The following is a 24,316-nucleotide window of genomic DNA, read 5'->3' as shown; positions in this document are numbered from 1 at the left end:
TGGTTTGCATTTAGTGGGGCCATCATTTGTTTTTCTACAGATCAATGACACTAAATATCTAGGTTATGTAAGAGCTATTTGTCTAGTAAGGAGAGTGGAGTGCTGCATTAGACGTCCTGGCCTCCCCAATCACCCGATCTAAATCCAGCTGAGATGGTTTGGGATGAGTTGGACCAGAGAGTGAAGGAAAAGTAGACAACAATTACTCCTTCAAGATTGTTGGAAAACCATTCTTGGTGACTGCCTCATGAGGCTGACTCAGAAAATGGCAAGTGTGCAAAGCTGTCAAAGAAAAAGGTGGCTGCTTTGAAGAATTGAAAATATAAAACATATTCTGGGTTATTTAACACAGTTTGACTACATAATTCCATATTTGTTCTATCATAATTTCAGTGTCCTTAGTATTAATATACAATGTTGAAAACAATTAAAAAATAAAGAAAAAACATTAAATAAGAAGGTGAGTCCAAAGTTTTGACTGGTGCCATTCAAACGTTTGGGATCAGTAAGATCTTTAATGTTTTTTAAAGTGGTTTCTTATGCCTATCAAGGCTGCATTTATTTGATTAAAAATACTAACTAACTAAATAAATACATTTGTGATATTGAATATTAATATTATTGCAACTGAAAATAATTATATTTTGAAATACTTGATCAAACCATTTTACAGGGTCTTTAAAATGAATGCTAACTGGCTTGGATCTGTTTAAATCTGGCAGGGGGTGTGTCTCTAGGATGTCACTCTCAAGGTGATGGCCTTCAGCACTGGATAGACTGTCTGAAAAATAAAGGTCAGAAGGTTGAGCGCTGGCACACACTGACCAATGAACTGCCAGGATCCACAACTGAGCAGCAGTGAGAACTCTGACGTATTATGTCTCCTGCACTTGTTTGCATTTTCATAACTGTATTTGGTCAGTTAATGCCTGTCAGAAATGTTGTTAGGCATATGTCATGCACCTGAACTGCAGACTTATGCTTTATGCATAATCTGCTGTATAGTAGGAATGTCATGTGACAGCTGCATATTAGTCAGGCCTTATTGCTGCAATAAGGTAGTGCAGTTTTTTAACAATGCCTCCTACATATTTTACATTCTACCAAATGTTAAAGAGTTTGTTTGAAAAAGTTGTTTTACTGTTTCTAAAAATACATACTATTGCATTGTTTTCTGATAGCATTGTACTATACTGAATATTATTGTGTATGTTAAACTGAGTAAATATTGGGATATTTTATTGTGTTATTAGTTTGTGTATTTGTGTAACAAATGTTATGTTAATCTGCCTGTCTCCCTATTACCTGTATAATATTCAGTGTGTGTGTGTGTGTGTGATAACACTCTGCTCTCTGCTGCTTTGTTGTTAATGTTCACTGTCTACTATTCGGTGTTTATGTGGCGTTTTATTTTAATATTTTATTACCTGAATTTATTTTATTCTTAAAGGGTCTAAAAAAGTCTATATAGACATTTATAAATATTAAGGCATTTTTTGATTAACAGAACAATAAAATCATATGTTAACCCTGTTACAATACAATAAACAAGCCGTGTCTGTTGTCCTTCTTAAAATATGACCTTGTTTTTGTATGCTTTAAATGAAAAAAGGAGGGGGGTGGGTATGTTTGTTTCAGTTTTATGGGCATATTCTTGTACTCTTTTGTTTTTTGTTGATCTGAGGAACAATTTTATGTCCTCAAGTCCATAACTATGGACAGTGGGTTCACTTTGTGAGAAACTCACACTGCATTCAGAGGAATCACTGTCACTCTCTGTGGCTTGCATTGCATTATCTTGGGTTTGCATAAAAAGGGGAGTGTCATCAAACGCATAAAGACAGCTAATTAACACACCGGTAATACAGTTGCAAACAGAGCCCTACATTTCAGCCCGGTCAGATGGGTTCTTTTATATGCGCCCTAGGGCCAGGCTTCAGGCCAATTTTCATGTCATAGTTCAGACGCGGGATGGGCATCAGGTCTGTTTTAGGCTTTTCCTTATTTTTATATTGTAGACATACTGGTCGAGAGCAAGTTTATTTCATGTAAACATGATTAGATTGCATCTTTTTAACTGGAAATCTGTCCCAGCCACTGCTACTTTATTATGAGTGTACCCTACTGATCCAGGGACGATAATTTTAAATAATAATTATTGAAAAATTAATGTAATAATGTTGTGTAGTCTATAATACTATAGACACAGCCAGTATTACTCACTGAAAGATTTATTCATCATAAAATAATTACTTTATAATTGAATTGGAGTCTTTCACACATGCTATACAGTTAATGTGAGTCATGCATTAATTTTAGTGGTGACAGCTATTATAGGAGTGCCTTGATGGAGTGCAGGAGATGCAGATAACTTGATCTTGACCCTTAGGAAACTTTAATTAATGCTGTCACATAACACATCACCTGCTTCAAAAATAGTATTAAATGAATTGCCAATTAAAACACTGAAAAAAATAAATTAAAATTAAAACCTGTACAAATACCAGAAATCATGAAAATAAATAATTGGGAATCATGTGTAAAAAAAAATGTTTTCATACCAGAAGTAACCTGCTGTCTTGTCTGTCTGTCTTCCTCTTTGTTCCGCAATGTATTTTTCACTGCGTGAGAACATGATGTGTAGTGTGAGACCATCATTGTTTGTAAGACATAGCAACAGTAACTAAGGAGGGCATATTTTTCTTTTTTGTTTTCTTACAGCCTGCACGTGCAAACTGCCTGCTGAACTCACAATTACATATTTTAGATTTCAAATCACCAACAAAATTTGAAATGAACTGCTCCAACTGCACAGAAATTAAAGGAGAAGTCCACTTCCAGAACAAACATTGACAGATAATATACTTACCCCTTGTCATCCAAGATGTTCATGTCTTTCTTTCTTCAGCCATAAAGAAATTATGTTTTTTGAGGAAAAGATTTCAGGATTTTTCTCCATATAATGGACTGATATGGTGCCCCGATTTTGAACTTCCAAAATGCAGTTTAAACGCAGCTTCAAACGATCCCAGCTGAGGAAGAAGGGTCTTATCTAGCGAAATGATCGTTTATTTTCATAAAAATAATACAATTTATATACTTTTTAATGTCAAACGCTTGTCTTGTCTCACTCTGCCTGAACTGTGATCCAGGGTGTTTCCGTATCTGTGGCACAAGACACTTTGTTAGACTCCAGCTCCATGCAACCCTAATAAATATAAAGTAGTTTTGATAATGGAATGAATAGATGAATGACTTCTTAAAAGTTTTATTTAAAGATAAGTAAACTACTTTAAATGCCTTTTTCAACAAGGTTTATTTTAAAATTTCAGTCAAAAAAAGTTTATATCAAAGAAAAAAAAAAAAATTGACTGCAATTAACCTTACAGGACTGGGCTAATACTCAGCAACCCCACTTATTAATATTGCAGGAAAATAAAATCAATATACTTCAGTGGCCAGTTTTCTTTAGCAAGGTCTGTAATCTGTAATTCTTCAGACAGCCAAGCATGAGTCCTTAAACGTAAAATCAATTAATAAAATAACAGCAAAAACCAATGTACATGGGCCTCTCTATCACAAGGTGAGTAAAATAGATGAATCTTTACATGACAAAATTTGTTTATGGTTGCCTAGAAACAAGTATTGGCTCCACATGAGGCTTTCAATATATTGTTTTAAACAATGTATCCAGTTAAGCAAGCAAAATAACTCAATAAAAGACAAGACTACTTTGATTTCACAGCATATATACTATTTCATTTGGAAAAATGCAAAATAAAACATACAGTTAGGAAAAAACAAACAAACACACACATAGCTACTAAATATCCATTTAAAGTCTTACACCAATATTCTGTATACTGCCAAATGATTTTAAATGGATAAATTATTCTTTTTTTTAACCTTAAGATATTTGCCTAAAAATACCAGAAAACTCCTTCTTTGCAATAAATGATTTGCAGAAATTCATCCCACATTAAAAATAGTGATTTATACATAATACAATTATCATAAAATACTTGACATTTTTTTTAATTGTTAAAAAAAAAAGAATTTTAAAAAAGTCCGTTGTTTTAAGAAAAAAATGTCAGCTGCATTCCTTTGCCTCTAAAAACTGTTTTTTTTTTTTTTTTTTTTAATTATTATTTGAAAGGTTCTAGATTGCCTGTCAAGGCAGAGTCCATGAGGTCATCATCTTCTGTATGCAAATACACAGGACTTGGTCGTGAGGAGCGCTCAGAGCTAAGCAATGACATTGAAGTTTCTGAGGATATTGGGGATCTGGACCAACCATCTGTCTTTACAGGATGAGAGGAGGGCCCACAAGACATGGTTGACTTCTTCTTTTCTTTTTCTCGATCTCGGTCTCTTTCCCGCTCTTTCTGCTTCTTCTTCTCTTTTTGTGTTTCTTGTGTTTTTCACTTTGGCCAATAGATATGGAACTCATGTAGTCTTGCATGGATTGGTGTGGTCTCATAGTCTGGTCATCATCAGAGCTAGGACTGTTCTGATGAGATTTTTCAGCAATTGAACTGCTACCAGACTCACTCTCACTGTCTGGATTTATAGGGGTGTAACCAGGGGAACGGCTGTGGCTTGGAGAGCTGCGGTCATGTTTTGGTGTAGACCCACTGAAAAGGGGTGATGCTTTGTGACCTGAGTGCTGGGAACGCATGGCACCATCTCCAGAACTTTCTCCAGGTTTCTGAAGAGTTACTTTAGATTTTATGCTTGGAGAGCCCCCTTCTGGTTTGCTGATGATAATCTTTGCCACACCAGTGCCTGTCACGGCACTACTTTTGGAATCAGACTTCTTGTCACCAGAATTGCCCCCTGATCCAGACACTTTGGACTTGCTATCTTTGTCTATCTTGTCTCGCTTGCTCATAAACTCGCCTCCCATTGAGGACATACCATGCTTGGAGGATGTAGGACCAGTATTTTGTGGTGCTACCCCACCTGTACTGCCACCACAACCTTCGCCCTCCTCTCCACCAATTCCCCCACTACCCACACTCTTCAGTTTGTCTATGACTGCGGTAAGAGATGGCTTTTTGTTTCGGCTTGGAGACTTGCCTTTTGCATTAGGGTTGTTTCCACTTCCACCACTGCAACCACCACCACTGCCCCCATACTGTGACTGACCATTTGAAGAAAAGGGTATGGAGCCAGATGATGAAGAGGAGCTTGCAGAGGAAGTAGAGGATGAAGAAGTGCTTGTGGATGAACTACTGCCTAACTGTTTTTGGGTTCCCATTCCCCCACCTGAAGAAGACTTGGACCCTCCTGACCCTCCACTGCCTGAGCCAATAGGGGATTTAGCCTTAGAGGAGGGTGGGGTTCCAGGAACCTGGCCTTGTTGAAGTTTCATTGGAGAGGACAGCTTGTCAGAACTTCCAGAACGGGAGTGTGAGGGTGATATGTTGGGCTTAATGTTGGGGTTCATGAGCGAGCCAGGCGGTTTACCACCTTGGGGCTTAATTTTATTTCCACTTCCTGTTCCACCACTGCCACCACTGCCTGAGCCTGACAAACCATGCTTTGTTATGGGAGAAGAGGATGGCTTGCCTACACCCATCCCCATGGAAGATCCTTTGGATTGAGAAGGCATACCACTTCCAATACCTGCAATGCTTGATGATTTGGGGATATTGCCTTGCCCAATAGAGCCTTCAAGTTTACTACTTTTTATCTTCCCTGAAGAAGAGGAGTGGGAATGATGACTTTTGCTACTACTTGTTGCACTTGCACTACCAGCACCTCCGCTTGCTGAGCTACTTGATGTGTAGCCTCCATGAGATGATGTTTTTCCTCCAGTTAAAGTCCTGGGTATCTGTATAGTGATTTTGGGAATTGGTGGAGTAGCACCTCCCGGTGGAGTCTGAGACCTGCCTGAGCTCCCAGGGGACTTAGAACCACCTGAACTTACTAACCCTCCAGAAGTGGCACTCCCACAAGGAGGAGTATATGGTCGACCCCCTGAGCTGTGTGAAGGTGACTTGCCATCTGGATCCAGCTTCTTGCGTTTTGGTGGTTTGTCTTTTGATTTGCCCTCACTTGAAGGAGTGCGACTACGCTTTACCTGCTTAATTTCAGAAGAGCATACGCTCCCCATTCCTATTCCTGAATTTCCTCCCCCATTATCATCCTTTGCCCTCATCTGCTGTGGTTTAACCTTTGCCTCACCACTTTTAAAATCATTACCTGCTACCACAATGCCCATCATGAGTGGACTTTGGCTCCCACCAGTATGAGAAAGGTGTGAGTCCGCCATATCTGATGCTGGACCCAATATTGGTTTTCCTCCACTACCATTTCCACCAAAAATTCCCATTTCAAAAGGGTCTTTTAATGAAGCCTCTGGAGTATTTTGGCCATGTGAGGCAGGATTCTGAGGTGTGCCTGTAGGAGTGTTCTGCTGACTTCCCCCACTGAAAGTTTTAACCAGGTCAAGATCTGGGTCAGGGCTGGGAGAGCTGTCTTCAAAGTAGGTCTGTGAAAAACTTCCCTGTCCAGGTAAAAGCTCTGGGTTGAAGTCTGTGTCTGGGAAGAAATTAGTTGAGGAAGAATCACTATTGGGTGTTGCTACGGTAGCAGCTTCCGCAATCAGGTCTGCTGCATCAGTAAAGGGATTTTCATTGCTGTTTGCATTAAACAGGTCTGCCTCAAAAACTGCACTACCCTGGCCAGAGCTGGAAGAATCCCGGAGTGGAGTTCCCAAGGAACCTCCTTCTTCACCAGCCATGAGGTGCTGGCCATGACTGCTGCTGCTTCCTTTGTTGGCCTGATCAGGAATATCAGACAAAATGTCATTGATATCAGGCCCAATACTGTCAGAGCTGGGAAGGCGGACCATACGGGGAATGGATCCTTGCGTCTGAGGCTGGACCTGTGTCTGGGGTTGGACATGACACTGAGAGTGGTATGGCATTCCAGGACCTGAAGGAGGCGTTCCACACTGACTTGGTGCTGGAGTGATACTGTGAGGGGTGTCAAGTCCATCACCTGGAAGACCAACATCAAAAATGGGGTTCTGAGAGGCATCAACGTCCATAGAGAAAAGCTCTCTGTGGAAATCATCTTCAGAATGGTGTGTGTGATGATGCTGTTGGGTCATGCCTCCCACTTGCTGCTGAGATTGTTGTTTCATGCTCATTCCACCACCGGCTCCCATTACTCCTTTATCAGAGCCTTTTGGACGCTTTTTCTTGCCCTTAGTGCTAGGGCAAGACTGCCCTTGGCTATCCGTCCGCGGAGACCCAGATGAGTTCTGTCTTTCTAGAGGGCTACTGCCATACAATGCAGCAAAATCTTGTGAGGGATTATCCTTCAGAAGGTTCATTAGCATAGGGTGGTTTTTGGTGTTGCTTGCCGGTGAGGTGGTTGGTGGGGGGGTTTGGTGAGGCTGAGGTGGCTGGGGAGTAGGACTGGACCCAACACTGCCTGTTATTTGCAGAAGGCTAGTTAGGATTGGATTCTGAGTGACTTTACTAAAGTCATCTGAACCATGGCTCTGAGACTGTTGGTGTTGCTGTTGCATTGCTTGCTGCTGGCCTCCACCCTGTCCCATGGTGTCCACACATGATCCTCCCTGACCAGTACGACCCATGTTGAAAAGTGAGGTGACTGGGCCTTGGAAAGATCCGCTTCCTCCTACACCCACAATACTGTTGCTTCCTGCAGAGCTGGTTCCACTATTTAAACTAGGAAGACTCATTGGGTTGCTCCCATCTGGTCCTGTACCCATTCCAATGTAACCTGGGCTGCCAGCTGGGGGCAAGTTCTTCTTCAAAATAGTTGCCACAGTTTCAGCTATAAGGGACAATGCAGGAGTATCTGCCTGAATGGTCTCCGCCTTGCGTCGGATGGCACGCATAGTCACAGGTATGGACATGCATCTAAGCAGGAGAAAAAAGATTTCTGACTCATTAGTATTAAACATTTTTAAAGGGACATTTCATATATATATATATATATATATATATATATATAAATTTTCTGTACAATTGAAGTCAATAGCTACCACCAACTGTTTGATTACCAACATTCTTAAAAATATCTTGCTTTGTTTTCAACAAAAGAAACAAACTACAGGGGAGTGTAAATGACGACAGATTTTTCATTTTTTGGGAACTATCCCTTTGAGATCACAATTGAATATATTATTTAATTATGAACCTACAGGACGATATAGGCTTATACATTTATTTTGAAGAGGAGTCTCCACGATTGTGGTTCAACCGACACACATTAGGCCCATATCATGGTGGATGAGATAAATCAACAATGATGTAAATATTAACTACATTTTCTAAAATGTGATCCCGTTTTAAATACTTTTTTCAGCAGGCAAACAATTTCATTTGTGTGTGTGTGTGTCTGTTCACCTGCTCGAAAAGTTGTGACAGAAAAGGTGACATTCCAGATAAAGCTTGAAGGGAGTTACGCTTCTGTTAATGCTATTGAGTAGGGTAATAGGCAGCGGTGTAGTGCAGAACCTGCGTATACCCATTTCTTTATCAGTCGGCTTTGCGTGTACCCACTTCTAAATCCCTCTGATGCACATCATTCAGTAGTGTCTTGCATTAGCCAAAATCATGACAGGCCACCATTTCTAATCAAATCGTATGTGAATAAATGCAAATATTCGCTCAAATCAGTAAAGACGGTAAGGGCTGTGGCGCTGGCTTCCTTTGAAATATGTCTGATGACTGCGCCTGATGCGCCCGCTCCGTCCGCGCCAGCACAGATTTGCTGCCTGTTCATACGCGAGAGTATTAAAATAAGAATTATTATTGATTACTAATTTGAATCAGCACATTATAACGAAAACAATACATTAAAAATGTAAATTTCTTAAACTGGGTGAACCCCTGTGAACTTTTGTCCTAAGATCCAGTAGGCGTTCAAACACCCAACCAATTTCATCAGAGATTGCGGAGAGTCAGGTCAGTTAATGTTATTCTTTTTAGCGTGGATTTGGCTTAAAAGCACGAGTGATTATAAGCTTATGTAAGTGTGTAGATCAGCTGAATCTACTGTTAAAAATGAACCATCCATACATCATATCATCATGCAAAAATAAGAATTAGAATAACTGTAAATGGTGATCAAATGCGATGCGGTCGAAAATTTGGGTGCACCTAACTTTTGTGCTGGTGCACCCAAGAAAAAACCAGTGCAAAAATTTAGTCTAGAGCCCTGTTAATAGATTCTCATTTTTATGAAACAATATAAATAGTTAAATATCAGTCAATCTTTTGGTCTATGCTGTTTTCAGTTGATGAATGAACAGTAGTGTGCCTCCCATTCAATATTGCAATCTTTGTGCTTTGTTACTTTTGATATGAAAAAGTCTCAGATTTTAAAATCTTTCCATTTCATTAGAAAATTTAACCAATAAATACCATTTTGGCGCTCTTTAATGTGGCGTGATAGATCACTATAGCTTAAACTGGGTACTCGCCTGTGCAAAATTAAACACATAGCAAAACAAATTCGTGACGGTTTAGTTTTCGTTCTGCATCCAATGCTGTGTTGCCACACTGGAGCGCACTCGCCACCAACTGGACAGGAGTGGGAATTACAGCTACAAATTACAATAGATCACCCTCAGTGTAAACCGTCAAAGTGACGGACAGCCTTCAGATTTTTCTGTCACTGATAAAAAAAAATTGTCAATGACAGAAAATTTCTGGTTTACCTGTGATATATAGTGAAACAAATAAACATATGCAGTGAGAAAAAAAATAAATAAATAAAATAAAAATAAATAAATAAATAAATAAATAAATAAATAAATAAATAAATAAATAAATAAATAAATATTAAGTATCATAGATGAATATGTAATCCACTGTGGACAGAGTAATCCACTATTTTGTAGAGGGCTGTCAAAATGACAAATTCAAAATGACAATTGGCTGGTGTAAACACAAGCATTGACTAGAGTGGCCGCCATCAGCTCCGATTACTGCGTCAGAGTTCTAACGCTGCAGACGTGTGCAGTGTAGGTAAGTGAAAGGGTTGGCTGGTGCCACCACACTGACCTGGGTGGCCAGTAGTAAACAATGGAGCACGCTCTGCTGGACAAACCCAAGTAATTACACATTGCAAGCACCTTTATACCATTTCCCTCCTCTACAAAATAGTTGATTACTCCGTTAATATTCACCCATGTCATTTAATATTTTGCCTTCATTTATGTATTTTGTTCACCTATATAAATAAATAAATAATAAATAAATAATCTAAACATTTAGCTTGGGACTTATGGTTAAGTTGACATGGAATGACCCCAAAGCAACTTACAGTTCACTGTTAATGGAGGAGCTTATGACAGCTCATGTATCATACCTTGTGTAATTTAAACACACCAAACACCCTTAAAGACCCCTTAAGGTGAAAAAAAAAGAAAAAGAAAGAAGAAAGTTTTTAACATTGTTCACGTCTATCTGGTGTTTTTAATATGCTTAAATACAACACATTAGTCAAAACTTTTGCTGAGCATTTTCTTCTTAAGGGTCATTCCAGCTGGAATCATCAAATGGTCCCCACCTGATCCCCTCAGATTTGTCTGAAAAAAATCTATGTGATGGGCAATATGCCCAATAGATCATATACAAAATTTCAGATCTCTACTGTGCGTACTTTTTTCACAAAAAATCTGTAAAAAAGTTTGTTTTTTACCCCGTTTTGGCATCACTGTCTGAGTGACCATGTTCAGACTGAAATATCTCCAGAACTATTTGTGCCAGGTCCATGAAATTTTCTGGGCTAAGAGTCCTAGTCCAGAGCTGCATGAATTACAACTCACAGCATTGTTACTGAATTTATGCCTGAATGCTGGCCCTCTACTTTTCTTTGAAACTATTACTTTAAGGGTTTTCAGATGTCCATAGAAACCTCAATCTTCAATGTATAAGCATCAAACTTGGTAAATGGTCTGATATGTACCATGTCTTTCACATCCTTTGACATCAGACAATAGAGTCTTATGGATGTTGAGATATTAAGGTCCAAAAATGGAAAAAAAAATGATTTACATCATTGTGATGTTGTTGATGTTCAGAGCAATATTTCCCATGAATGACACCAGGTGTGAACATGAAACTTTTTTTTTTTGAAAGAGCATGTTCTTATTGATAAAATATGAAAAAACTGGGATGGGGTTTTGCCTCATTTTTCTGTAATAATTTTTTAAAAAATCATTGTTGTGTGACATTGACAACTACTGTAGTAGCAGCTATTTTGAACTCATATGCCTAAATTAATGCTATAATGCAGCATTCCACTGTGCTTGGGACTCGGGGAAATCCGACCTCCACCTCGGGAAAGTGCAATGGAACGGCCACTTAAGTTGGGGTTCCGAAACACACACTCGGGCCGGTTCAGTGCAGACCGAGTCGGTTGGAATTATCCATAGGCATCCATATTTTTGCCAGCTGTTACAATAGAACGCATTTACGACGGACATCGGGAGAACTAACTCGGATTCACCGACTACCGACATTCAATGGAATGCAACATAAGTACCTAATCTTGATGTTCCACCCAATCCAGTGAATAATACATCCATTTTCATTGAGAAAGGAGGGCAGTATTGATTAGAAATAATAATATTCAGGTGGTATGAGATCTAGCATCAATCAATAAATCAGTCAATAAGTCAACAATGATCAATTTTGAGGTCAGTTGAGTATCAGGAACACCAGGATTCCATGTCAACTTTGAGGTTGACCCAGTTGAACAAGGCCTTCACATCACAGATATGGCCCCAGGACAATATGTTACTTGTGTGTATGACCGACAATGGTGGGTTGGTATCATCAGAGACGTCTCTGACACAGAGCAAGACATTCAAGTGCTTTTTTTGCATCCCCATGGCCCAGCTAGAGGCTACTTTTGGCCAAAAAGGGAAGATGTCTGTTGGGTGCCTCTCCAGCACATCATAATGAAAATTGATGTGCCAGTTACTTCCACTGGACGATGCTATGTCATAAAAGAATATGAAACTGTGGATTCAGACACTTTCATGAACAACTTACAGTAACTGTTATGTCACACACTTATTTGTGTGGTATGGTGGTATACATTATTAAAGTGACTCATGTCTGGAAGTACGTTTTTTGTATTTTGTATTTTTTGTATAAGTGGAATATTAATAAATTCTGTTGAAATGCCCATACCAAGCTGAATAGCAAAAGTGAACAATAGGATCAGTGACGAAACTCTGAGTTTTAAAAAAATCATTACAGAAAAATGAGGCAAAACCCCATCCTAATTTTTAAAATATTTTATCAATAACAATATGCTTATATTACCAATATTACCCATCACATAGATTTTTTTCACACAAATCTGAGGGGGTCAGGTGGGGAACTTTTCCAAAATTTGATGATTCCAGCTGGAATGACCCTTAAAACAGCAGCGTACCAAACACAGTCTCAAAAATGTGGTTTCGAAAGTGTTAGCTTCCTACCTTAATAAACATGTTACCAATCCGAACAAATTGTGAGGTTGGGCTTTTCATATAATTATCTCAATAGCCTTTCTAAGATCCAAAGCATCTCCACTTAAGGATGCTGATACATAATACATAGCCTATTCCACACTCAAACGCACACATAAAGCTTGCCGCAAAGCACCGGCAAACAGCCAGGAGATATTTAATAAACTAGTGGGGTTTTTTTGTTTTTTGTTTTTTTTAAATCAATGACCGCTGCAAAGATAAAGCTGATTTTGCTAATATATGATTCAATTATATAAATAATACTGCACACCTGTTAAATTTGTAAAAATCTAGAATATTGTACACCATACAGTAAAATGTAAGCAGTCTTGACATTTATGCTGCTTGGATTCATTCTACATAACAAACGCACAGAAGTTCACAACTGCTAAATTTACTCACGTGACCCCTTTAAGATCAAGGCCAGCTACCATCCTGCGTAGAGTGGGCAGTCCCTCATCAAGCACACCTTGTTAAAACTACCACTTCAACAGAGAACCACATGAAAAGCAAAGCCTATTGTCCTTTCAATTTCCTTAGTGTCAGATGAACAAATGCAGATGGAAATGTGGATGGTCACACTTAAGCCGGGCTCACACTACAGGATTTTTAGCACGATTTTGCACCGGTTTTCCCCTCCCGAGAATTGGAGCAAAAATCGTCGAGCACCTTGATTGGTCCTGATGTTCGGCACGGATTATTTGGTAATGTGAGACGTTCTTGCACCTCCCTATCTGCTCTCACACAAATCGGGGCCACCCCGATCTTATCAAACATGTTTGATATTCAGGATTTTAAATCGGGATGATCATGGCTATGATTACATCAGTATTTCACAACAGCCAATGCACGGCCACAAAACAGCTGCTGTACGGTCCATTGGAAAGTGGAGATGGAGGAAACTGCTTCTTTTGTTTTTGTAGTAACACTGTCTGTACAATATGTTGGAAACATACCACAACCGCAAAAATAAACATTAGTTATTGAAATGACTATCTGTTGTGTAAGATCACGTGAGGCACTCCCTCCATCATGATAATCTTAATAATATCTTGTAGTGTGTGATGCACCACAATTTTCAAATCTTGTAGTGTGTGCATGTGTAAGATTTCAGGGAAGATAATCTGCAAAGATTCTCCTTATGTGTGCGCTGCAACCAGATTTCATAATCGGTTAGGATTTTAAAAATCCTGTAGTGTGAGCCCGGCTTAAGCTGCACAGTGTAATCTGAAGAAATCCTGCAACAATTGTAAACATATGCTAATATCCCATGACCTCAATAAAAAGACCGTCAAAGATACTTCACCACTTCCAAGTTTCATAACATTATACCAAGACAGATTTGGGACAGGGCCTATCTGTGTCTGTCTTAAGAGTTATGTTGATATTTAAGAACACCACCTTGGATACTTATGTGATCCATGCAAGTTTTTTATTTGCTGCAGCTCAGATCCTTAATCTGAAAGTAGAGGAGGAATTATCCCTAAGAACAGTGATCGACCGATATTGATTTTTTATTACCGATACCGTTACCGATTATTTGCATAATTATGTTCTCCCGATAACCGATATGCAGAACCGATATTTATTTACTGTTATAAAGTAAATCAGTGACTGAGTGAATTAAGTCCATACTTCACTTTGGTTTTTCCTCCTTCAAGTCATCTTAAAAAGTGTTGAAAATTAGCAGTCTTTCATGTTAAATTTTATCTTTTACAACAATAAAAACATTTTATTTACGCATCAGCTGCAACACTAATAAGCAGAATAAATGTAGAATGTAGAATTTTTCAAATGGAGATTCTGAAATTCTATTCTAAAAATGCCTGCTGACAGCGCGGTTTATCTATGCATTTGCATAAAAGTATACTCAAACTGTGATCGCTGGCAAAGATAATAAATAATTTCCATATTGTATATATTTAGAGGCGTATTAGAAAAATAATGGTTCTATAGTAAATGTTGATATAATTGAGAGTGTTTTAAACAAGTGAATCTTGTTAAAACTTACATGCAGTGGTCAGCGCATCAAGCCGGTGAGTGAACGTAGAGCCTTGCATTTCAGCCCAACATTTTTACGTCCCTATAAGGCCGGGCTTCGGGACAACTGTCACGTCATAGCTCAGACGCGGGCCGGGCTTCGGGTTTGTTTTAGGCTTCTCCTTATTTTTATATTTTTGACATCCGCAATTTATGGTGATGAAAAATTCCCCGCTGGTGGAAACAACGAGAGACTTCACTTTTGCTTTTTTGAGACCGGCTCGGAAGGCATTTAGTGTCTGCATCAGCAGCGAGCGCGCCTTCAATGAACAGGAAGAGATCTGCGTTCTAGCACCGGCAAAAGTAATTATGAATGCGTCGAGAGGAAAATAGTAAGGAGATTAGCTCCTGTTGAGACAACAGAAAGCGCTGATGATTATTTTATAAAGGCACCGTTTTGTTGATATTGTGAGCGCACACAAATAAAAGTAGACCCTTTACAGTTCCGAATGACGTATTACTCTACCTTTATGAGCAAAAATGACGGAATAATTAAATTGTTTCCACTGAAAGAAACGTGATTAGTGATCGCGCTGGCGCCTCCGTGTCCTGTAAGCAGCTTTAGCTTGCACTCTCCGCACAAATTGGGTATGTGCCTAATAGCGCATTTATCCAAGTTTAACATTAAAACTAACATTGCTTTATACTTTAACTCTTTTAGGCCTATACCGATAGACTTTATTTAAGGCAAGGATTATTACGTGACTGTTAGTTTGAGCTATTTCTTATGAGGGTTTAAGCCTATGTGACTCCGACTTCATGAGGCTAATGATGAGCATATAGACAAAATAGAGAGAATTAAATTCAGCGCTTTCATTTCCAACATGTGCTCATTCATGGCTTTATATTATTTAATTCAGGCAAAGTTATGTTTATTGACAGAGGACTTGAATTATTTTACATGACTGTAAGTTTGTCTCCATTTCTTAGAGCCAAGCTGCATAAACTAGTTACATATGAGGCATTTATGTATCACATCTAATATGAGCATTAATGGCTGTTATATTAAATAAAGTTGACTAATTACAGCAAAGCAAGAAAGTAGGCTATGCTTTACCTTTGCACGCCATTGTTGAGTCTCCCCTCAGGCATGCTGCATGCACCCAATTCTCAAAACACCCACAAGATCGTGGCGTTTATCGGTGAACCCGATATTACAAAACCGATAACCGATTATGGTAAAATGCTTAAATATCTAGAAAAATATTGGTAAATTGATATATCGGTCGATCTCTACCTAAGAACAATGCATTTAAATAACAAAACTGCAAGGTCCATTCAGTTTGAAAAGTTTCATTCAGTACACATGCAGTGGCACATGCAGCCCAACAAATCAAGTCTTTACTGCTGAGCCTCTAATACTGGCACAACAGTCAATACCCTATGAAGGCATTTGTGAACAAGTATAACCACTTTTCCACCTACTGAGAAAGTTCACCCACTCCGGCTGACTGGTGCCGACCAACCTTACATAACACCACCAATCGATCCAGTTTGCCTGCTTGATCTTCAGAAGATCTTTTTTTCCATCAGTGTTATCCTAGCAGGCAAAGTTGATGAGAAACTAGCAAAACTTTTGGAACTGGACACTAGGGCTGTGCAATATAGAAAAAAATAAAAAAAGGAAATGCAATATTTTGAGTTCGATACAATATTTCCTTATATTTCCTTTCCAATATTTCGAGTTAGAATTTAAAACATAATACAAAAGAAAACCAATTAGAGCTTAATCAGAAAGCTGTAGTGTCAGCGCCAACAGCCGAAAAGGGGCGTTCGGACAGCATCGGGGGGCGCTGGAAGCAATATTTTTGAAAGGGGGGCGTTGAGCTGTTCCTGGGGGGCGTTTGGTCAAGACGAGTTTACACCAAAGATGTATGAGCTGAAACTTGCAAGAAAATGGTCTGCCACATCCTAACGCGGTCTCTACACTGGATACATCAAAACACACTTTCTATATCAACTTGTCGGTAGCACAGGCACGTGGAATCCCGCAGGCAGAAACAGAACGCGGCATCCGTTTACTGTAGCGCTGGCGCTCAGTTGTTATTGAACGACAGATTATGCTCGTTTAAGATTATGCTTATGTGCTTTAACACAACGTGTCGCACTGTTCGCGGCCTGTGTAGTAGTGGTGTTCGCTGCTAGTTTACACCAATACTCCCGCTGCTAGACCTGACAGTGTATCATTTCCCAACAATGACTTCAGTACTTTAGTGTTTGCTTGACTTTCTGTAGCACAGCTGCTGCGTCAAAACAATAGCAAGCATTTAGACACGATGAAGCAAGAGATGTTTTTTCTTGTTTAGAAAAATTAATATTAATACTTTTTGTTTGCTGATTGGCTGCGGTTGGTTTGAATACCGAATTTCTAAAGAGTTTATTAAAAGCTCACAAATACAGCCTAATTTATATCCATGTTTTTGCTCCTTTTTTTGCTTCTAATGATAATGATACTTCATATGATAAATCAAAAATGTGATGAATGTCATGTGCCATTCAATGACTGTTTTGGGGGTTAAGATACATGCTTTCAAAACGGGCCTATATATTATAAATAAAATATAGCCTATAATATACACTACAATTAAAAAAGGTCAGTATGATTTGTTAATGGGTTCATAAAAAAGAATGCATTTGTTTGTTTAAAAAAAAAACAGCCTACAGTAAAAACAGTAAATCTACCATTTGAAAAAAAAAAAAAAAAATTCTATTTGAATATATTTTAAAATGTGTTTTCTTCTCATGCTAAGCTATAGTATATTACTACAGCTTTCAGTGTCACATGATCTTTCAGAAATTGTTTGTTTGTTTTATTCAAAGTTTGACATGACACGATATTGCGTACACAAAACCCTGAAATGTGTCAAACATACACATACTCCAAAAAAAAATAGCTAAAATACAAACGGATAAAACGGCATATACATCTATATAAATAACGCAGAATCACACAAAAGGTAACCTAATCAAAGACCTGTAAGTTATCTACACACTAATTTTAGAGCACGGGGAATAAAATAAAGTTCATGACGTTTAGTGTTACTCCTAGGTACAAATATCTTGCGCCGCCGGAGGGAATAAGTATGTGTTGAAGCCATAGGTAGGAAGCAATGCAGTGGTGATGAACTGTCCTTGAGTATTTTAGTAAAAGTGCGTATGGTGGCTTCCTCACGCCTCTCACTCAGTGCTGGAAGAGTTGATGTGGGGAGGCCTATTATCCGACAGCATCGCTTTTGGATCCTCTCTAACTCCTCAGAGAGACCTTTAGATAGACCACCCCATACTGGGCTGGCATACTCAAGAATTGGCCGTATAAAAGTCAAGTATACTTGCAATAAGACATCACAAGGGAGACCCGCTCTTTTTGCAGCGCAAAGGTAATATATTCTGGGACGCACCTTCGAAATCACGTACTTAACGTGGGCATCCCATGACAAGTCAGAGGATATTTGGACTCCAAGCAATTTAAAGGTGGAAACTCCACTAATTGCATGTCCTGAGATAGTAGGAGAGGGAGGGGACGGAATGTTGTCCTCTCTCCTGGCACTAATTACCATATCCACAGTCTTAGCTCCATTCACCACTAATGTAAATTCTTGTCCCCATTCCACTACAGAATCTAAGGCCTTCTGAGTGAGTCCAGGTGAAGATCCCATTAGGAGCTCTGTGATTGTTAGATCATCCGCGTATTTCACAGGTATTACCGAAGGTGGCAATTACGAATCCAGACTATTTATACATACAACAAATAGCAGAGGGGATAAAAGTCCCCCTTGGGGAACACCAGCTGGAACCGGAAAGGAGCTTGACACACAAGAGCCCCCATCACCCTCTGCTCTCGGTTATTCAGATAACTCTTTACAATGAGCCAAAGGGGTCGTCTTACATGCAGATCAGCTAAAGATAGTAGCAGTTGACAATGTTTAATTGTGTCAAAAGCTCGAGTAAAGTCAACAAAAACAGCATGTATGTCCATTTTGGGGGAGCTGTTGAGTGCTTCGTGCCAGTGCTGCAGAATTTGAATCAAGGCAGTATCAGTTGATCTGTTCCTCATAAAGCCGTGTTGTGATGGTTCAATCTTTGTAGCTATATCCTCCAGAATGGCATCTCTGAGGATTCCTTCATACACTTTCCCAACACAGCTGTGTAATGAGATCTGACGGTAGTCTGCTGGAAAACTAGGCTTTGCTTTTTTAGGAACAGCTTTGACTATCGCTTCCTTCCATTGTTTTGGAAAAATGTTATGCTGGATACATGTATTGAAAATATCACATAACACAGGTGCCAACTCTTCATAAAAAGTCTTTAGCACCCAAGGTGGAACGCAGTCGGAACCAGCAGCCTTGGATGCATTCACTTTACGAAGTCTAGTCTTAACTTGTCCAATACTCAGAGGAGGTACACTACAATTTAACAACTTGCAGGTAACTTCTTCCTCAGACAGGGAAATGTGGCTCGCATAGTTCCACACAGAAGCAAAGTGCCTAGCCAGAGTATCACATTCACGTTGCATGATATTTTGATCCTGGGACACAGTATCACTCTCGTCTCCTTTTGTTAAGCAACAAAAATTATGCTTATTGTTGCTTAACACTTCTTCTTATTATTATAGCTGGCACAACCCACTGACAAAAAAGCAAGATTTGAAATTTAATTGACTAACAAATATATAAATCAGGACAACACTAAAATAGTCACTGTTTTGAAAATGAGGAGCATATGTTTCCCATCTTTCTACAACCCCAATTAAAAGTTGAGGCATTTTGTGAAATGCCACAAAATTAAGAATATGCCATTTGTTCTCTTTAGCCTTTATTTAATTGATGTAAGTACAAAGAAAAAATCCATTGTTTTCACTGGCCAACTTTATTTTGTTAATATAAACAAATTTTGAGCCGTGATCCAGCTTTGCTTGTGAAGACTGAGAAGCTCCATTTATAGCCAAACATGATACCCTCACCCATTACCAATTCACCTGCTTGCTGTGTTTCAAAGCAGTTTATTTGGTTATTCTATAACCTTTTCACTTTTATTTTGCCTCTGTCCCAACTTTTTTGGAGTACGATACATACTTCAAATAAATAAATAAATAAATACATATTTTATAAATAAATATGTTTATATTTACAAAATACATTTAAGTTGGTCAGTGAAAACTTTGGAAATCTTTTCTTTGTACTTTGTCAATCAAATAAAAGTTAAATAGAATTAACAAATCACAGATTTTATCATTTTACAAAATGTCCCAACTTTTCTAGAATTAGGGTTGTACTTAGTTTTTTTTTTTTTTTTTTAGTAAACTTCGAAATATTCTCACAAAATCTATGAAATATTCCATTTGCATGTGTAAATGTGGTATTTACTCACCAAAATAATGTCCACTATGTCATTTTTTTTAGTCTTTTTAAATTTGGGGCAACAAGATATATCTGCATCTCAACAACACTGAAGCTGTAGCAATGAAAACCACCAACATGCTTAAAAACTCTGTAAATTAAGGTTATTACACTTATTTTAAAATAATTTACTGTAAAAAAGTACTTCACTGTCTTTTTTGATCAATTCAATGCATCCTTGAAATAAAGTAATTTCCTAAAAATCACAATGACCCCATACATTTGAATTACAGTCCTCATTATAAACACAAAATAATAATAATCAACTTTAATATTCAGTGAGGACAATTAGACTACGATTTATTTGATGGGGGGTGGTGAGGGACCTGGATAATGGGTAGGGGGGCGCTGGCCCAAAAAAGGTTGAGAACCACTGAGTTAGATCAATAGCCATGCCTTTATCCACATTAGAGAAACTGAAACGGAATGTCATCAGTGATACTTCTTTGACACATATTTGGATTTTCTGCACGAGGGTGCCCTCTAGCGTCCAGTATTAATGAATTCCATTCTATTTTGTGTAAAAAACGAAAAAATAATACCACTCTCAAAAGAAAAATTAAGTAGACATATACTAAACCACACTTTTCCCAGTGTACACAGGTTTACAGGAGTATTTTGTTGCAAAAAAGCACACTGAAGTGGCAAGATATCAGAACCGAACTGAAAACCGTGGTTAAAAACCAAGGTACATATTGAACCGTGGACTAACTGTATTTTTGCATCCCTAGTGTAAACAGTATGATTAAAGCACTTAAAACTGCAGAAATAGCACATTTTAAACATTTGTTACAGATGTCACTACCTACTTCACATTTTTCACGTGACATCTGCATAAAGTAGAGCTTGTTTAAACTTTTGGGTGTTCTCGATGCTTTCCTATATGATTCAGAGAGCATTTGGTGGCTATAGACCTATTCAGATGGGACTAATTTTCTGAACAACGTTTAAGTTACAGGTCTTATCACCCAACATCCGTGATTACAAGCACAGATTTGGACAGGACTAACATCTTCATGTTTATTACAGAGGTGGGAAGGTCTGTATTGTACATCTGGGCATCGTAGAGATCTCGTGCTCTGTATGCATGCACTGCATATAGTTTTAAACTATAACATTAACTATAGTGCAGAAAAGAAGGTGACTATACAGAAAGGAACCTGACGTTGCTATTATTGTAGCCAGTCTTAATAGTTTATGTGATCTGGCTCTTGATTTTATTACTTTATTTAATATTGATGAGCAGGCAAAATGAAAGGCAGTAGCAAAATGTGCGCGGTAGTTAAAGCGTCTATGGTATTCACACTGGCCAAAACAAACAAGGAAACAAAATATCAGAAAAAGGAAAAAATAAGGAAAATAAGGAAAGTAAAAAAAAAATTGTTTAAATCACAGGTATTCGGATGTGATTAGATTCTCAGAGTTTGCCAAAAAAAAAAAAAAAACCCAGCTAACAAAGCATGTTCCTGACAGTACAGAGCTAGGTGATTATTCTTCACTATACTAAAGAGTTTCTAGGTTGACAACTGTCTCCAGAGAATGACCACAGCTGAAGAGGCATGAAGACTCCATTATTTCAGAGAGCCTCACATATACATACAGAAACAGATGTGCCTGAATCGACCTTAGACCTGTTCTGGAACTGCCCCACCGATATCTTAGATACAAGCACCATTCCTTGAAGCACAGAATGCACAGCATGCATAATTTATACAGGATCCTTACCAAGACGACACTTTAGGATTTAGTCTGCCAACTCGTCAAGATTCATCCTGCCCCACCAATAATTTTAGTCACTCAAGCTGTTCATCGCGATCTCACAATGAAGACCTACACTGCACAATTCATCTCTTAACTGCATCACGTCTACACTTCGTTATGATGAGAGGACTCGCGAGCAAGCAGAACTGAGTACTGAACAAAACTTGTTTTGAGAGATAAGAGGACTATGATGCTTAAACACTTCTAATTGGCCACTGTGTTCATGAAATCAACATATAAGTCTGTGATTGGTTACAGTGCTCACTGCTGCAAGAGCACACTGAACACAAAAACCTGAAAATAATAATAAGAAAAGCACCACCCCGCAAGTAAACAGGATTGGTTAGGTGTTTGTGATAACTATGCTTTTGAAACTGTCTTTGGCTCAGAAATAGTGTTGACTTGACTTGATTTGTCTTGTGGTGTAAATAAATTAGTGTTGACTGGTTTGTCTTTAAGCATATTAAAACACCAGTCATGTTAACAACGTTAAAAACTTGATTTTCACCACAAGGGGTCTTCAAAATAAAGTCATCCATTTTATCTCTGTAAGGCTCCAAAAGGATGTAGCTTTATGTTCTTACTTAAAAGTATAGAACAAAGATGGGAGCTAAATTATTTCCATGTGTTTAATTTTGGCAGTGAAAATATAGATGCTACATTTTTTTCAATACTACATTGTGCCTTTTTAGACCATTTAGTCAAGAGGCCATAAACAAAAATTTGGAAAAGAATTGAATATTTTGTTTTAAATGTGTATAGTTCTAATCTTAATTTTTTAATTTCACAAGTACACAGACCCTGGTGAACATTTTTTTCAGCCCCTAAGGACAACTTAATTGCTTTCAAACAGTTTTCCTGCCACTGTATATCAATAATTTATTATTTTGCTTACACTTATATGTTTACAAGCATGTATGAGGAGCACAAATGCAAAAAGTGTTCAAGATAAGCATCTGCCACCTACCTCTGGACTACTTTGGTAATGAAGTCATCAGTGCAGATCAAAGCATCTGATAAACCCTTATAGAGCTTACAGGCTACCTGTCTCGAGTCAATCACCTCCATCACCACTGAGAGCAAAAACAAACTGAATTAGACATCAGATCAGGCAAACACTTAGCTAGTTCATACTGCAGAACAGGGGTTTTCAACCCTATCTTAGAGGTCCCCTAGCACTGCACATTTTGTATGTTTCCCATATTGGACACACCCAATTCAAGTCTTGCAGTCTCTACTAATGAGCTGATGAGATGAATAAGGTGAGTTAGATGAGGGAGGCATGCAAAATGTACAGGGCTGAGGGGCCTCCAGAACAAAGACTGAAAGCCCCTGCTGTGGAACAACATTTAAATGTAAAGTGTGGTTTCCTTACCACAGACAAGTGATTCATTTACAGGGTGTTGAAAAGATACACTAAAGCTTGAGTCAGTTAGTGGGCACACTTCAAACTGCAGCAGTCCAGGAGTATCTGCTAAAAATATGAAATGATGAGCATTGTTTAAGTGTAGGGATGGTCACAGCTTGATCTTTTTTTGTTTTTCTAGTACGCTTTCTGCAGTCTTCTAAAGGTACAAAGTATTTTTGTTGCTACTGCTAATACTAGAGAAAAAGTACCAAATAATATTAAATAATTAACTGCCACAACAATTAATTGCTTATGCAATCAAATGCAATCATTTTGCAACGCAATCATATCTTCCTCTTTAGGTACATTTTCAGTACATCCAAATGTTCCATCAAGTACTGGCAAAAGCATTTTTACTAATCTACCAACCCACCTTCTTTAATGTAAGTTTTTTTGACGCAGCTACCAATCAGCGTGTTGTAAGCAGCCTGGTGTCTTATAATGTCGAGAAGAGCAGGCACCTGAGCAGGATGCCTGAAGGGAATCTTGGAAACATAAGCTCCTTGAAGAGTCCTCCCATCCTGCACTGGAGCATCACCATTTAGGAAATAGCAATGTTGTTGTCCTGGTAAAGACTAATCAGACAGAAAGGCAATGCATTCAAAGAATCAGATGGACATAGTCATAATGATATACTGTATTAATAGACTGTGGTTTGTTATTTATACAATAGAGGAATCATATTCTGTTCAAAATGCATGGGTAGCTAACAAACACATATGGACATGAACTTTGCTTACCCAACTCACAAAAAATTTAGTTTGACCTGGTCTAAAAATATCATGTCAATACAGACACTATTTAAAAACTAAATAAAAACACATCTATCCATCTATCTATCGAGAGACAGAGATATATATATATATATATATATATATATAGAGAGAGAGAGAGAGAGAGAGAAAGAGAAAGAGATGAACCAAGACATTACAAAAGAAAAACTTGAATAATGGTGTCTAATGTCTAATACTCACTGCATAAAAACGCATTGATTGGGCCAAGGCAGGAGGACTGGCCTCTCCCTCCTCATGCAGTTGGCTCTTAATGATGAGATCATATAGTGGGGACAGGGGGGGCATTGTCTCAAAAACAGAGATGCCTAAAAAGACGGGGAAAAAAAAAAATTGGTGAAGCAGAACTAACTTCACGTGTCTTATATAAACACACGCAAAGCTTACATTAACTTATATAACTATT

General features: G+C 38.3%; 2 protein-coding genes across 2 annotated transcripts in view; one reads left to right on the top strand and one right to left on the bottom strand.

Moving 5' to 3' along the window:
* The window catches only part of LOC127173724 (double C2-like domain-containing protein alpha), a 46,284-nt gene extending 44,860 nt beyond the window's left edge, over positions 1 to 1,424 (top strand). Inside the window, 1 exon segment of the mRNA XM_051123647.1 lies at positions 723 to 1,424. Coding sequence (XP_050979604.1) covers positions 723 to 862 — 140 coding nt within the window. The 3' untranslated portion in view covers positions 863 to 1,424.
* Positions 1,425 to 4,111: 2,687 nt separating this feature from the next.
* Positions 4,112 to 24,316, bottom strand: part of med1 (mediator complex subunit 1) — a 34,308-nt gene continuing 14,103 nt past the window's right edge. The window contains 6 exon segments of the mRNA XM_051123646.1: positions 4,112 to 4,399; positions 4,402 to 7,901; positions 22,679 to 22,784; positions 23,087 to 23,182; positions 23,493 to 23,694; positions 24,094 to 24,218. Of these exon segments, the coding sequence (XP_050979603.1) occupies positions 4,146 to 4,399; positions 4,402 to 7,901; positions 22,679 to 22,784; positions 23,087 to 23,182; positions 23,493 to 23,694; positions 24,094 to 24,218 (4,283 nt within the window). The 3' untranslated portion in view covers positions 4,112 to 4,145.

Source organism: Labeo rohita, chromosome 12 (assembly GCF_022985175.1).
Source record: "Labeo rohita strain BAU-BD-2019 chromosome 12, IGBB_LRoh.1.0, whole genome shotgun sequence".
Lineage (NCBI taxonomy): Eukaryota > Metazoa > Chordata > Actinopteri > Cypriniformes > Cyprinidae > Labeo > Labeo rohita.
The sequence above is the reverse complement of the archived record's forward strand: the minus strand, read 5'-3'. Positions and strand labels throughout refer to the sequence as shown.